Below are 15,687 nucleotides of genomic sequence, written 5' to 3' on the forward strand. Positions count from 1 at the left end.
TGGGAGAAAGTTTGGTTATGTTAAGAGGAGGTCGGTTGATGAAGTTGTGAACAGTTGGGGTTGTTTTGGTTCTAGAAAAAGTGGGTAGTTCCACGATTAGTTCTGGTACTATGAAAAGGTTCCTGCAGTGCGAAAGGCCCTTATAAGACCGAGCTGACGGGAGTCATTCATTCCAGAAACAAGAAAATCAGTGAAGGGGGATCAGGTAAGAGGTCTGTAAGGTGAGGACTAGAGTATTCACAAAGGAACGCTCTTATGCAAAGTTTCAAACACTCTGCTAACATTACTATAAATGAGGATTAGGCTTGCTGGCTGTACTTTGCTCTGGGCTCCACAAGCTGCTGCACATATCAATCTGAACTTTCAAAAACCTACCAAACCACCACCACCACACCCTTAACACCTAATTCTAACATCATACCACTACTCAATCCATAATCCAGCACTACTTCCACATGCTTCATTCAAAATAGTACCTAATACAGTTCGACAATCGACCTCTCCGGCACACCCTTAAAGTTTGGCCACTAAAACCTTACTGAACCTCTCCCAAATTGTGGTTTGAGAGTACGCTGCTGCTTTGTTTTCATTTCACACATTCCACATTTAAAGAGATCACTCAATAATGAAAAATTCTGACATTTACTTTTGTTTATCTTTGGAACACAAGTGAAGATATTTTTCATTAGTCTTAAGAGTTTGGAATGACCCGAGGCTAAGCAAATGATATCAATTTTCATTTTTGAGCTAACTTTGCCTTTCAAGCCGTTTTATTCATATCAGAAAAAAATATTCAGCAATTGCAGTAATAACAGCAATAAAACAAGAAGTAAGGAAAGAAGTCCATGTAATCATGACTTATGATCACTAAGTAACCTGAGTGTGAAGTGCAAGGTGTAGATTATTGACTGACTGAGTGACTGGGCGGAAGATAATGATTAATAGAGGCAGTAACTACAGTAGAGCAACTCTATGTAAATCATACAGTACTATCTGGGATTGGTCTCATTAAATAAATTCATGCACACAACAGAAAAGATCCACTGAGATATGTAATCATCCATGATGGCCAATAAATAAACCTTCAACTTCTAGATTTTAAATTAAGCATTTTTAAGTGTTCTATTAATTTTTCCCCAAACATTAATTTAAAAAAACATTACTACAGTAAAACATAACTTTACATGGGCTTTCCTTCAAACTGTGTGAAAAGCTGATACAAAGCAAGCACATTTTTCTTGTAGTACTAACCACTGTAGTAACTATGGCATAACGACAGAAACCATACATTATCAGGCTCGTGACAAGCAGCAGCTAAAGGAATAGCTTCCCCCAAATGTCATGTCATTCCGAACCTGTATGACTTTCTATTACAGAACATAAAAGAAAATATTCTGAGTGTTATTTTTGTACATACTAAGTCAATGTAACCAACATTCTTCCAGCTATCTTCTATGTTCCACAAAAGAAAGAACGTTACACAGGTTTGGAACGACAAGTGGGTGAGTAAACAATGACAAAATGTTGTTATCCCTCTGAGACTAAGTGGACTTTGAGAGAGAGAGTTCGTGCTACTTGTGATTGGGGCACTAGAGACGTCAGGGGAGCAGCTGACAAGGCAGCGCAGGTCATTTAAAAGGAAGGATCGCAAGGATACTCTAGACATGCCAAATATGGTGAAGAAAAGGCTCGAATGTCAAACCACTGGTAACCCTGCGAGGACCTTATAGCCCAGTTATTTTAGGGAACGGACGGTCGCAGGTCCAACACCGTGCTGTTGTAGTCTTCTTATTCAGGTCATGCCATGTTAAACATGTACTGATTGAACAACCCTCAGTTTTAAGAGTTAGGCCAGCTCCTGAATCCGAGCAAACAAACTGGGCCCAGCGCCGAGGTTATCCTCATATACACCCACGCATATAAAGTTCGTTTCTGCACTCACCCCACAATGCCTTCCGAGTAGTTTCTGCTCTTCCACGGTGTGCCAGTGTAAATGTCCTCCACCCCATCTGTCAGCAGAAGATTCCTGTTAAAACCGAAGGTGCTCGCCTTATTGTCTCTTTTCCTCTTGCTTGGCAACTCCGTTCCTACGACTGCGACCCTACTGCCACCCACTTGCCCTCCGCCGACACCCCTACTGCTGTTATTGGCTTCCAGAGGGATAAAGTCTTGTTGATCGGAGACCACACTGTCGGGTTTGGATCCAGACATCCCCCGATGATCCTTGGGCTTGACGCTGCTGTCGGCCGCGTTGCTCGACGCTCCGTCGCCTCCACCGCTCGTCAGTTTGGCGCTGGCTGTGTTGCAGTTGTTGTTGAAGTAGAGGTTTCCCAGCGTCTGCGTCGTTTCCCAGATGTGCATCCACAGGTTGTTGGCAGGTCCGCGCTGTTCTGGCTGAAACCAGGCGATTCTAGGATCCATCAAACGCTGAGCTGCTGCAGGCACGCTTGTCCCCAGAGCAGAGCCAGGCTCGGTTCGCTTAACCCACTGACGGGAACACGCGCTCGCCCTGGACAGCTACTAAAATATCCTGTGCGGGTCCATCAACGTATCTCGGGACAAAAAAAAACAACAACACCAGTGTAAACGGACTGTTAAAACGTTGTTTAAAAAAAAACGGTATCCGTCAAACTTCAGAGCACGAGGAATGGAGAAGCGTGAGTGTCGTCTGTGTCACTGCCTCCGACTCGTTTCTGTATCGCAATGGCGGACAGACCATACAGCGCGACTGCGCATGCCCGGCCAGACGCGAGCGAGCAGCGGGGGCGCGCGCGGACTCCCGAGTGTTACCCAAGAGAGCGCGTTACAGTGTCTGTTACGTAAAAACAGTGGGTTTAATACTTTGTAGTAATGTATGAACCTCTCGTTCGTTTCACGTTCAGACCTGTAAAGGGTGCCGCTAATCTAATCTAGAATCTAGTTCATAGGGGCCTTAGTTTTATCTTCTAATTGGATTATTTTGTAATGCATTGACAGAAATCAGATTACTGGGAACAGCAGTCCGCGAATAGAACATGAACAGTATTATTACTGTTATGACCAGTGTTTCTGTTTTACCACTCAAAGAGACAGTGCAGTAAAACATAAGTCATGATTCGTCCCTTTCCGGATCTTCTTTCTTCAGTGAAGGAAAATATGCTAGGAACAAACACCTAATACTCAGAAAACAATATTAGCAGCAACAGACAGCCTCATTTACTACTGGCTTCCTTTTCATCTTTTTTTTTTTTTTAAACAATGTAAGTGAAAGGTGACTGAGACTGCCAAACACAGTATCCTTTAGTGTTCCTGTAAGTCGTTCAGGTTGGAACAATATTGAGGATTAGTAATTCATGACTAACTGATTTATTATTATTAATATTATTATTTTTGGTGAAAAGTTATTTTAGGTAAATTTGATGAGACTCAAAATCCTTTTTCTTTTATTCAGTGGGGTGTAATCTAATAAGTATGCTAATGGCATGAAGTATATTAAATGATCAAAAAAGTTTAAGATGACGTAACATCTACAAGACAATGTTTCCTTCTCCATTAATGGGTTTCTAAGGGATCTAATACAACTCATAAACATCTGATAATCTACTGTTGCTGTGGGCCATAAAATGCTACATCAAAGGGTTTAGTTCATGGACCGGGTGAGAGGGAAAGCATTGCGGTGTTTATAAAATAACCCCTGGGCACTGATCTAAAATCATTCTACAGATGATCTCACTGAGGAGGACAAGGACAAGTCTTACCAGAAGCCCAAAAGCCAGAATATTAAGGGGGTTAAAGGGGGAATCCGTTATGAGACTGGATGACATTGTTTAACTTTTCAATTTAATTTAAATGCTGAAATCTGATGGCCAGTGGAGTATACGTTATAAATCTAAAGCACAGACACTACTGATTCATCCTCCTAATACTTAACAACACAAGACCATTATGATATTTTATGCTTTAATTAAAGCACTTACATATGTTTGGTTTTACAAACATTAATTTTTCTCTTAATTTCCTCACATAAACAATCTCAAATTACAATAAAACCAAAAGAAACCCAGAGAGAAGTATGGACAGAAAAAGCTAAATAAAACAAGGTGAGATGTTTACAGAGAATTTGTGCTACTGATCTCTGAAATCTCATTTTCTCTGCAGGTTCTCCAAGTAGCTGATGAATCTCTTCAGGTTGATCCTTATGTTGTCCAGAACACAAAGCTGATCAGGGCTGTATTTTCCTCTGCCTTCCTTTCGCAGCTGCGAGGGAACAAAACACCAAACTGTGAAAAGCCTGCCATCTAAAGGCCTAAGAACACAGGAATTCAGAGAGCTAGTAATGGCTGTGCTGTGAATGGTCAGACTGTGAATGGATACAAGCAGCTGAAAAAGTGCATAACAGTTTTAAAGAGGAACATTTTAGATCAGCCACCAAAGCCCCTTTCTCTGGACAGTCATTATGAGGCTGAGACGGTGCTTATGTAACAGATGTCAATGTCAGAGGAGACAAACTTGAATCTTGAGCTCAAGCCTGAACATGCATTTGGAGGAGTGAGATTTGGCATTTTAGTGTCTGATTTAATATTATTGTCTGGGCGTGTGAATGTGATAAATGAGTGTGATTGTATCTGAGGTGATATTTCTTGTTGGCTTTAAACAAACCTTAGCCCTAAACCCTGGCTGAAGGGCTTTGAGAGATGAAAGCAGGTTAATATTTTTTCCAGCTTTCTCTGCTTCATCACCATCCGCAAACACATCAAAGAGGGCATCCAGCGCTTCCCCACACACAACCAAATTTGAGTCCTTCATTGCGATATTCAGTAATGCATTTCCAATCAACTGCAAAAAGAGATCAGGTTAGCTGAACAACTGACCAAAGCTATGCAATGACAAATATACTGCAAAACAATGCTCAGTTATTAACATAATAAAAGACAGACAGATTCTACTATACAATTAATTTGTAAATCCATTTAAGCCTAAAAATACTATAGAATTTGATATTAATGTAGCCACTTGTAATTTAATAAAATCAGACTGTCACTGCATTTTAGTTTTTGAGTGTGTGTATAAAAAAAAATATAATTTAAACCATTACTGTGTTAAATGAGAAAAATATAAAGTAGATATTAAAAAAGTAGCTTTAGAAATCATTTGATTCAACAAAAAATGTTTTACACATTACATAAATGTTTAGGCTACAATGGCCTAACAAATTATAGAACCTAAAAGAAGACATTTCAGTATTTTTTGTTCATGCAATTAAAGTGTTTTGTAACCAAATCAGCTTGATTACCAACATTCTTCATTATTTTCTTTCATGTTCCATTAAAAAAAAAAAGTAAAAGTGATACAGGCTTGAAATTACATGAGGGTGAGTAAATGAGGACAGAATTTTTGTTTTTGGGTGGACTATGACTTTATTTTTATTATTAATATTTTTTTACTCTATACTCTATATACTCGATACTCTAAATAAGAAACGAAAACTGCCAGTATGTGACAGAAAATGTCTTTATTAGTAAGTCACTGAGTATGTTTACGTGGACATCAGTAATCTAATTATTTACCTTATTCTGAATAAGACAATATTATGATTAAGGTGTTTACATGAGTTGCTTTTAGAATGTTCCTTTCATGTTCCCGTTTTACATATTATAGTACATAGATTGAATAATGGCACACGTCATTACGTTCCCAGGCGATGCCATACGACTTTCCCCCTTTGCAAAGAACTTGATTGACAGGCAATCTGACCAGTCATAACGCATTTTGTCCGACAAACAAATCAGACAGGAGAGTAGGTTAACTTCGGTGGACTTACACTTGAAAAATTCTGTGTACTGACGTCTTTCCACAGTTGAAATAAAATGTTTTGATGTCCATTGAGTACTCACTGAGTGTTTACATGGACAACAATAATCCGATGTTTACACAAAGACAATACTCTGATTAAGAATCTACCATGTAAACAGAGATTTTTGATGACCTTAATCCAGCTAAAGTCATACTCGAAGTAAACAAATCAAATTAAGACATGTGGAGTATTCCTATTTTATTCACATTACTGAAGTGCAGTATAGACATGTACACACCTTAATCAAACTATTACCGTCATGTAGGACTTTTCGCCGCATTTTGCAACAGGATACACACCCGGCAGTTGTCAACCATTTGACAGCATCCCAATTCACCTACTTATACTATGACCTAAAAGTATGTACTCTTTTTGTGAAGAAAAAGTAAATACTTTTGATTATGTAGCAGAATAGTAGGCAAGCTTATGGAACATGCTACTTTGTCATAACTGTGTCTTTAACGGACGCTCTGTTGCTTAATTACGTAAATCTGGTCACCATTTAAACTGCACTGTCAATCATCTTGTCAAAGTTAACATTATCCACATTTAGTTTAAATTTAATTTCCTACTGTATTGGAGAGAAATTAAGAGGCATGTTGATCTGCCAGTCACAGGTCTATCATGCCGAGAACTCTGCTCATGTGTTTGCATAATGATGCATTTAAAAGTCAAAGGGATACTCCACCCCAAAATGAAAATTTTGTCATTAATCACTTACCCCATGTCGTTCCAAACCCATAAAAGCTCCGTTCATCTTTGGAACACAATTTAAGATATTTTGGATGAAAACCGGGAGGCTTGAGACTGTCCCATAGACTGCAGAGTAAATAGCAGTGTCAAGGTCCATAAAAGGTATGAAATTCGTCATCAGAATACTCCATCTGCCATCAGACATGCAATCTGGGTTATATTAAGCGGCGGGAACACTTTTTGTAAGCGAAGAAAACAAAAATAACCACTTTATTCAATAATTCCTTTGTCAACGGTCCCCTCTGTGTCTCTCCATATAACCGTTTGCTGTGTATGCTCTTCTGTGTCATCCGCTCCACAAGGATGCGCTGTTTTATTTTTTTTTAAATTTTTTTAGACTTTGAAACAGCACATCCTTATGGTGCGGATGACACAGAGGAGCATACACAGCATACGGTGATATGGAGAGACATAGAGGAGACCGTTGACAGTCTCAAGCCTCCCGGTTTTCATCCAAAATATCTTAAATTGTGTTCTGAAGACAAACGGAGCTTTTACAGGTTTGGAACGACATGGGGGTAAGTGATTAATGACAAAATTTCCATTTTAGGGTAGAGTATCCCTTTAATGACCAAACGTATAATTATAAAGTTCACAGTGCTGCTGCAGATGAAATATAACACGGATAACATTAAAGAAATATTTTATCAACAGGTGAGATATTGATTATTTATCACTCAAATCCCTTTCTCTACCTGTCTGTCTGTCTCGCATATCTGCTATGTTTGTAGTGTTTTAACACTTTTCATGTGTGTTTGTAGTTCTAATCGAATCCTTGTCCACCGTGCAATGTGTTGGGGGCAATACTAGCCATTAGAGCATGGATCTGCACTTAGAATTTCTACCGGAAGCAATAAACCATCCGGGTACCTTTGGAATACTCATTTCAACATACTACGATTTGAGACATACTTATTCTAATTTCGAATACTATCTAGGATGGATAGTATGTGAACTGGGATGCAGCACATGGCTTCAAGCAAGAAGGCACATTTTTATCTGTCGTTGTCTGTTTGCACGTATAGCATGACATATAATTTACTGCAATTGAAGCTTTCGTACAATTAACAATGAAACACCCAAAACTGTATAGTACCAAAGATGAACTGTATGTTGTTTATATGTGAAATTCTGGAACGCAATGACGTGTGCCATTAATTGTTCTATGTACTATAATATGTAAAACGGGAACATGAAAGGAACATTCTAAAAGCAGCTCATATAAACGCCTTAATCATAATATTGTCATATTTAGAATAAGGTAAATATTTAGATCATTGTTGTCCATGTAGACGTACTCATTGAGTCATTCATTCATTCGATTTGTTTAAATGGCTGATTCATTCAGGAAAGAAGTAAATGGATTTCTTTATGAATGGGCCATTGATTCATTGGTTCACATGATTAGTTCAAAACGTGGATTCATTCAGAAATGAATCACTGCTTTGTGTGATGCTCGTTGACGCACAACAGTTCTGCTGTGGCATTATAGGTAATATTTTCATTTGCAAAACTGAGCAAAAGCAGACAATAATGTAGTCTATCTAAAATAAAATAACACAATATTAACTTCTCATTTACTGAACTGTTGTTTAAAATCATGTTTGTCAACTATGTGAAATGTAAGATGACATACTGGTCTGTGGCAAGGCAGGTGCATTAATTGCGTTAAAGTATTTTAATTGTTTTATTTTTCAGTAACTAATTAAACACACTAAAACAACAGAACATACATACATACATACATACATACATACATACATACATACATACATACATACATACATACATACATACATACATACATACATACATACATACATACATACATACATACATATATATATATATAGTGCTCCTGTAGCTCAAGTGGTAGAGCATTGCGTTAACAAGCGCAAGGTTGGGGGTTCGATTCCCCGGGAACACATGATAGGTAAAAATTGATAGCCTGAATGCACTGTAAGTCGCTTTGGATAAAAGCGTCTGCTAAATGCATAAATTTAATTTCATTTCATTTAATATATATATAAGAATCTAATCTAATAATAATCTAATAATACATGTAAAAAAGATTTACAAAATAACTAAACAATTAAAAGTTTTAATTAGGTCTAACATTATAAAATGAACATCACATAATCTTTGTCCATTCTCTCTAATTTCTGAATATTTAACTTATTTTTCCTGTAAGAGTGGGCCATTTGTACATTTTATGTGCAAGGTTTCTGCTCTCATCTGCTTCCAGTTATTTCTAGCAGTACAAAACAGCTCATTTTGCTGCTTGATATTGCAAACTGGTGTGTCTTACCATTGTACTTTAATGTACATCTTAATTCTGAACACAGTGGTTTGTAGTGAAAATAGTTTTACGTTTACAGTACTTTGTTATTCTTCTTGCTATTTTCCTACAGCGTCTAATGAACCGGGAGTGTTGCACATTTACAGAAAACGTCTAACTTCCATGTTGAAAAATAAGGTGGATATTAATCGTAGGCATAATAATGGCACTATAAATATGGCTAATAGTATTCTAATATTTCTACCGCAGTCAGTATTACCTGTAAAGTGTCTGCTGTGTTTTTCTCTTTGGAAAGAGAGCTTCCTGTGATACCGAGAATGGCCAGAGCATTAACTCTCACGCTGACCAGCTCACAGCTGGTGGCAGCCTCACAAAAAATCATCAGCTGGTGAGGAGTCATACACTGCAGGATACAACATATAAAACACATACGGTTAAAAATACTTGAAATAATAAATCGCTAAAACATAAAATGATAAATGAATGTGGTTCTCACCTGAGGGATGCTTTTGGTAGCCATGATCTGTAGTAGAGAGCGAAGCGCACTAGTCACAGCCTCCAGGAACTCCTCATCCTTTAATGCCTCTAGAAATGAATGTAAAATCGTAGAAGATATTACAATTTTACACCTAAAGTGGAAAAACCACATATAAATAAATACAAGATCTCCTACTGTATGTCTAATCAATACCAAACATTGAAAAAACAGCAACAGCAACAACAACAACAACAACAACAACAGAACAATTAAAAGTGCTTTCCATCAGAAGCCTGACAGATTCAGTATAATGTCAGAGAATAGGGTTGTTCAATTATGGCAAAAAAATAATAATAATAATAATTTGATAAAATATATGATATTTTTATCAATGCAGTGGTTCCCAATCCTGGTGCTGGAGAACCCCCAACCCTGCACATTTAGATGTCTCCCTATTCAAACACACTTGATTCAGCTCATTAGTGAAGACTCCAAGACCTCAAATGTGTATGTCAGATAAGAGAGACACCAAAAGCGTGCAGTGTTGGGGGTTCTCCAGCACCAGGATTGGGAACCACTGTATCAATGGATTTACTTGAACTTTATTTTTTTTCCCTTGAAAATTATAAACAAATATAAATATAAAAACAATAGATGAAATATACATATATATCCACTACCATGCAAAGGTTTTAGGCCTCTTGTATTTTCACCAACAAAAAAACTGGTTTTAAGTAATTTATGTCTTTTGCTGTAGTACAGTACGTCAGTAGAAAATCAGTTTACATTATCAAACATTCCTTTTGCAATTAATTGTAATAATCCAGTGAGATTTTTGTAAGAACCATAAGAACTGTGGCAACGACTCCAAGATGCTTCATGAAACCTTCCTGCAAAGCTACAATACTGTGAAAAGCTTTAGGCAACTGTGTAAAAATACTGTTATGGATCATGCTTTCAAAAATAATGTCATAAATAGATTTTATTCAGCAATTATCTTATTAACTAAATCATATCAATATTTGGTGTGACCACCCTTTGCACTTAAAACAGTTTTTGTCCTTGGTACACTTGCGCATATTTTTTTAGGTAGCTTTGCAGGAAGGTTTTTTGAAGCGTCTTGGAGACGGTGCCACAGCTGCTCAGTTCTTTAGTCTGTGTCATTTTTTTCCTGATTCTTCATGTAATCTCAGATGGACTAGATGATGGTGAGATCAGATCTCTTTGTGGAGCACTGGCTGTTGTCAGACTCATAGTGCATACAAAAATCTCACTGGATTATTACAATTAATGGCAAAAGGAGTGTTTGGTAATGTAAACTGAAATTTCCTACTGACACACTACAGCAAAAGATAGAAATAACTGACTTAAAACCAATTTCTTTTTTTTTTGTGAAAATACTAGTGGCCTAAGACTATTGCACACTAGTGAGTGTATATTTATATATATATATATATATATATATATATATATATATATATATATAATATATATATATATATATATATATATATATATGTGTGTGTGTGTGTGTGTGTGTGTGTGTGTGTGTGAGACCTTGGTCTTAAGTCGCTGGGGTATATTTGTAGCAATAGACAAAGATACATTATATGGGTCAAAATTATTGATTTTTATTTTATGCCAAAAATCATTAGAATAATAAGTAAAGATCATGTTCCATGAAGATATTTTGTAAAATTCCTACTGTAAATATATCAAAACTCAATTTTTGATTAGTAATATGCTAAGAACTTCATTTGTACAACTTTAAAGGGATAGTTCACCCAAAAATGAAAATTATGTCATTAATGACTCACCCTCATGTCGTTCCAAACCCGTGAGACCTCCGTTCATCTTCGGAACACAGTATAAGATATTTTAGATTTAGTCCGAGAGCTTTCTGTTCCTCCATTGAGAATGTATGTACGGTATACTGTCCACGTCCAGAAAGGTAATAAAAACATCATCAAAGTAGTCCGTGTGACATCAGAGGGTCCGTTAGAATTTTTTGAAGCATCGAAAATACATTTTGGTCCAAAAATAACAAAAATTACGACTTTATTCATCATTGTCTTCTCTCCCGGGTCTGTTATGAGCGCGTTCACAACACTGCAGTTTAGTGACACTCCCTCTGAGTTCAAATAAACCAATATCCCGGAGTAATTCATTTACTCAAACAGTACACTGACTGAACTGCTGTGAAGAGAGAAGTGAAGATGAACACCGAGCCGAGCGAGATAACGAACGAAACATTGACTCGTTCTCGCGTTAAGAACCGTTTCTGTCGGTTTTAGGATGAGCGGAGCCAGATAACGAACGAAACATTGACTCGTTCTCGAAATTCTTTCGGACAATTTGATTCAATAAACCGGTTGCCGAAAACGGTTCACCAGTTCTTTTGCGCTCAACGTAATGACTTCATTGGCGATGATTGCCCTTGATTCAAGCCTTCGGTTTAAGCCGAGTTCAGACTGCACGATTTTCAAAGTAGTCGGGTCACTGTTCTTTTCACACTGCATGACTATCTCGGCCAGCATTCAGTCGCTGCTGTGTTCACACTGCATGATGGATCGGCGACAGAAAGGTTTCACACTGCATGACTTTACAATAGGAAGAATCGCCGACAACTCTGTCTGGCATGCAAACTACGTTTCACAACCAAACACACGCGAGATGTCAAGCATGCAAGACCGGAGTTCTCACGTGAGACTGGGCTAGCTCAGATGAAACGTCAAACAGACACGGGTGCTCCTGCCAAATTTCTACAAATTTTTCTTCCATTTCTTTGGTCCACATAGACCGAGAAGAAGGCTTTTTCTGAAACGAAGCCATGCTTGCTGATATTGTGGTATATAACTCCTCCCCGAACTCCCCGCTGCTCTGTATCTTGCTCTCTCATTGGCTGTCAGTCATCGCCGACGTAGTTTTCAGTCAGCAACACTTTTCACACAGCATGATTTTGAATCGCCGACAGGTCCAGATATTTAGCATGCCAAATATCTCACGGGCGTCGGTGACTCGTCGGCGATTCTCTCAGATCACATCTTTGCTCATTCACACTGCGTGATTGTCACTCGCGTGAACGAGCAACGATTTGCCTGTGATTTCGGGCATTTGTCCGCGATTTCTCAAAACCTGTCGGCGAGCCAAAAACTGGGCTAAAATCGTGCAGTCTAAACGCGGCTTTACCCGCGCTCATAACATTAGCACAGAATCAGTTCAGAATCAATCACCAAAAGAACCAGTTCGGTTCAGACGCGCTGTGTGTCAGTCTGAATCACGCATGCGCAGTATCATCAGCTCCTCGGTTCTCGAATCGGACGCGTCCGACAGAAACGGTTCTTGACTCGAGGACGAGTCAATGTTTCGTTCGTTATCTGGCTCGGCTCGGTGTTCAGCTTCAGTTCTCTCTTCACATCAGTTCAGTCAGCGTTTGAGTAAATGAATTACTGGTTTGGTTTATTTGAACTCAGAGGGAGTGTCAGCCATGTTAAAAAAGTTAACAGCTTAAGTCATTTGTGGATTAATGCTTATTGTTGACGCGAACCGTTTCAAACGATTCAGTTCGATTTGGTGAACTGGTTCAAGAAGATCCGGTTACATCGAGTGATTCGTTCGCGAACCAGATATCACTACACTGCAGTGTTGTGAACGCGCTCATAACAGACCCGGGAGAGAAGACAATGATGAATAAAGTCTTAGTTTTTGATATTTTTGGACCAAAATGTATTTACGATGCTTCAAAAAATTCTAACGGACCCTCTGATGTCACATGGACTACTTTGAAGATGTTTTTATTACCTTTCTGGACGTGGACAGTATACCGTACATACATTCTCAATGGAGGAACAGAAAGCTCTCGGACTAAATCTAAAACATCTTAAACTGTGTTCCGAAGATGAACGGAGGTCTCACGGGTTTGGAACGACATGAGGGTCGTTAATGACATAATTTTCATTTTTGGGTGAACTAACTAAGTTTTTTGCACCCTCAGATTCCAGATTTTTAAATAGTTGCATCTCGGCCAAATATTATCCGATCCTAACAAACCATACATCAATGGAAAGCTTATTTATTCAGCTTTCAGATGATGTATAAATCTCAATTTCAAAAAAATTGACCCATATGACTAGTTTTGTGGTCCAGGGTCACATATATACATATACATACACACACACACACATTTAAATAAAGAAAAAAAACTATCAATTAAAATAGTTGAGATCAATTAGGTTGCAATGTTCTTCCACAGTGCACTACAAAATATATGATCTAGTTTATTCTGGTATAATTTATTTGTATTGTTTTTATAAATATTTCTATATAAATATTTCAATTTTTATATATATATTATATTTTTATATATAATTAACATATGTCAAAATGCCTGCCGATGTAAGCGAAAAAAGTATGCTGGATTTGTAACACAACACAAAGTGGAAGCATCACTGCAAAAAGAAATGTGGCACAATAAGCATTTTGTCTTGATTATCTTGTGTTCATAATTGCTGGAAGCCCAAATTACAAGTGAAAATAAAAACTGATTAAATTGCCCAGCCCTATTTAATAGTGAGATGTCTACCTGCTGAGCTGAAAACCAATGAGGAGAGTTGCTGTGCCACAGCCTGTAGCCCTGAAGCACCACCAAGAGATTCTGTATCCATAGAAGAAAGGATATTATGGAGACATGTGAGTGCTCGACACTGCACCCGGTGCATCCTAGAAGAAACAAAGCGTATAAGAATTGGGTTTTCGCAGATTTGTATGAACACTACAAACATCATGAATATGTTTTTTTACTTTTTCAACAGGCATTTCCAGGTAGGGTACTTGCTACAGAGCTCAAGGGCAGCAGTACTGGGGAACTCTGCCTTCTTTAAGACCTGAAAGAAATCAATCAGGTGAGTGAATACAGTACACACAGTTCACTATGACACAGGTACAGTATGTTATATGAACATTACAATATGTGAGTATGTATTGAGTACATTATGCAAATAGTGTGCCTTTAACACGTCTTACAATCTTCTAGAGCGGGATTGTTAGTCAGCCCTAAGTTTAGTCTGGTGACTATGGGAGCCAGGTCTTTTAGTGCTGTGGCTCATAGATGATGGAATGCTCTTCCTCCAGATATCCATCAAGCATCCTCCCTTCTTTCCTTCAAAAACCTCTTAAAAACTTTTTTTTTTTTTTTCTATGAATATTACTCTTCATTTCTCAGTCTGTAAATTGTACATTGTTATGGATATGTGATTTATTAGAATCCCTCTATGTTTGTATCTCTAACCTAACTTTGTAAGCGACATCTATACATTGCTTTCAGCTCTTGTTATGTGTATTGTGCTTTGATGTTGATGTTTATGTGGCTCTGTTCCTTATTTGTCTCTGTAAAGTGACCTTGGGTGTTGGAAAGGCGTTATTTAAGTAAAAATGATTATTATTACTATTATTTAGTGCTGGGCAACAATTAATAGTGATTAATCACATCCAAATGAAAAGTTTTTGTTTACATAATATATGTGAGTGTACTGTATATATTTATTATGTATATATAAATACACATATATACAGTACAGTATATATTTTACATTTTACAGTATATATATTACATTTATATAATTGATCTTATATATATATAAATATATTTAATATAAACATAATATATTTTTCTTAAATATATACATGCATGTGTGTGTATTTATATATACATAATAAATATACACAGTTCACAAACATATACTATGTAAACAAAAACTTTTATTTTGGATGCAATTGATCCCAATTAATCATTGCCCAGCACTACTATTATTATTATCTTTGTGTATTTCAAGGGGTCATATCAAACATTTTTTATGAATTTTCTCCAAGGTACATTAGCTTTATCACCAAGAGCATTTATACTGTAATTCAGTTTTGTATGAGAGTTTTCCATCTTGTCTTTCACTCTAAGAATTAAACTGGCTGTTTTTCTTACTTATTCTACAAACACCACTATTATTTATTGCCATTTCATAATAATCACTTGTATCCTTGATCATGTTAAAGCTTCCCTTTGGTAAAATCATGCTTTCAACAAAAGTAAAGTAAAATAATAACGCTGTTGTATTTATATATTTTTCAACAATGTAACAAGTAACATTTTTAATGTCATATTTGTTAAATTTGTTGTGTCCTTGTTAAATATAAGTATGAATTTCTTCAGAAAAAAAAATTGACCCTAGATTTCTGACCGGTAATCTACTAATTCAAGATTATTTTACCAACAAGCACATTTTGTTATGGACTACTTCAATGCCCTCTCTCTGTGCCTGCAAACACAAGACA

At 37.2% G+C, this 15,687-nt stretch overlaps 2 protein-coding genes across 2 annotated transcripts in view; both read right to left on the reverse strand.

The window, feature by feature from the left end:
- Positions 1 to 2,731, reverse strand: part of LOC109084830 (terminal nucleotidyltransferase 4B-like) — a 30,214-nt gene extending 27,483 nt beyond the window's left edge. The window contains exon 1 of the mRNA XM_042760356.1: positions 1,943 to 2,731. Within this exon, the coding sequence (XP_042616290.1) occupies positions 1,943 to 2,421 (479 nt within the window). The 5' untranslated portion in view covers positions 2,422 to 2,731. The remainder of the gene's footprint in view (positions 1 to 1,942) is intronic.
- Positions 2,732 to 3,925: 1,194 nt separating this feature from the next.
- Positions 3,926 to 15,687, reverse strand: part of LOC109084829 (HEAT repeat-containing protein 3-like) — a 28,132-nt gene continuing 16,370 nt past the window's right edge. The window contains exons 10-15 of the mRNA XM_042760355.1: positions 14,164 to 14,246; positions 13,946 to 14,082; positions 9,382 to 9,470; positions 9,145 to 9,288; positions 4,639 to 4,815; positions 3,926 to 4,236 (exon numbers count right to left, since the gene is read on the reverse strand). Coding sequence (XP_042616289.1) covers positions 4,123 to 4,236; positions 4,639 to 4,815; positions 9,145 to 9,288; positions 9,382 to 9,470; positions 13,946 to 14,082; positions 14,164 to 14,246 — 744 coding nt within the window. The 3' untranslated portion in view covers positions 3,926 to 4,122. The remainder of the gene's footprint in view (positions 4,237 to 4,638; positions 4,816 to 9,144; positions 9,289 to 9,381; positions 9,471 to 13,945; positions 14,083 to 14,163; positions 14,247 to 15,687) is intronic.

This window comes from Cyprinus carpio, chromosome A7 (assembly GCF_018340385.1).
Source record: "Cyprinus carpio isolate SPL01 chromosome A7, ASM1834038v1, whole genome shotgun sequence".
NCBI classification, from domain to species: Eukaryota; Metazoa; Chordata; class Actinopteri; order Cypriniformes; family Cyprinidae; genus Cyprinus; species Cyprinus carpio.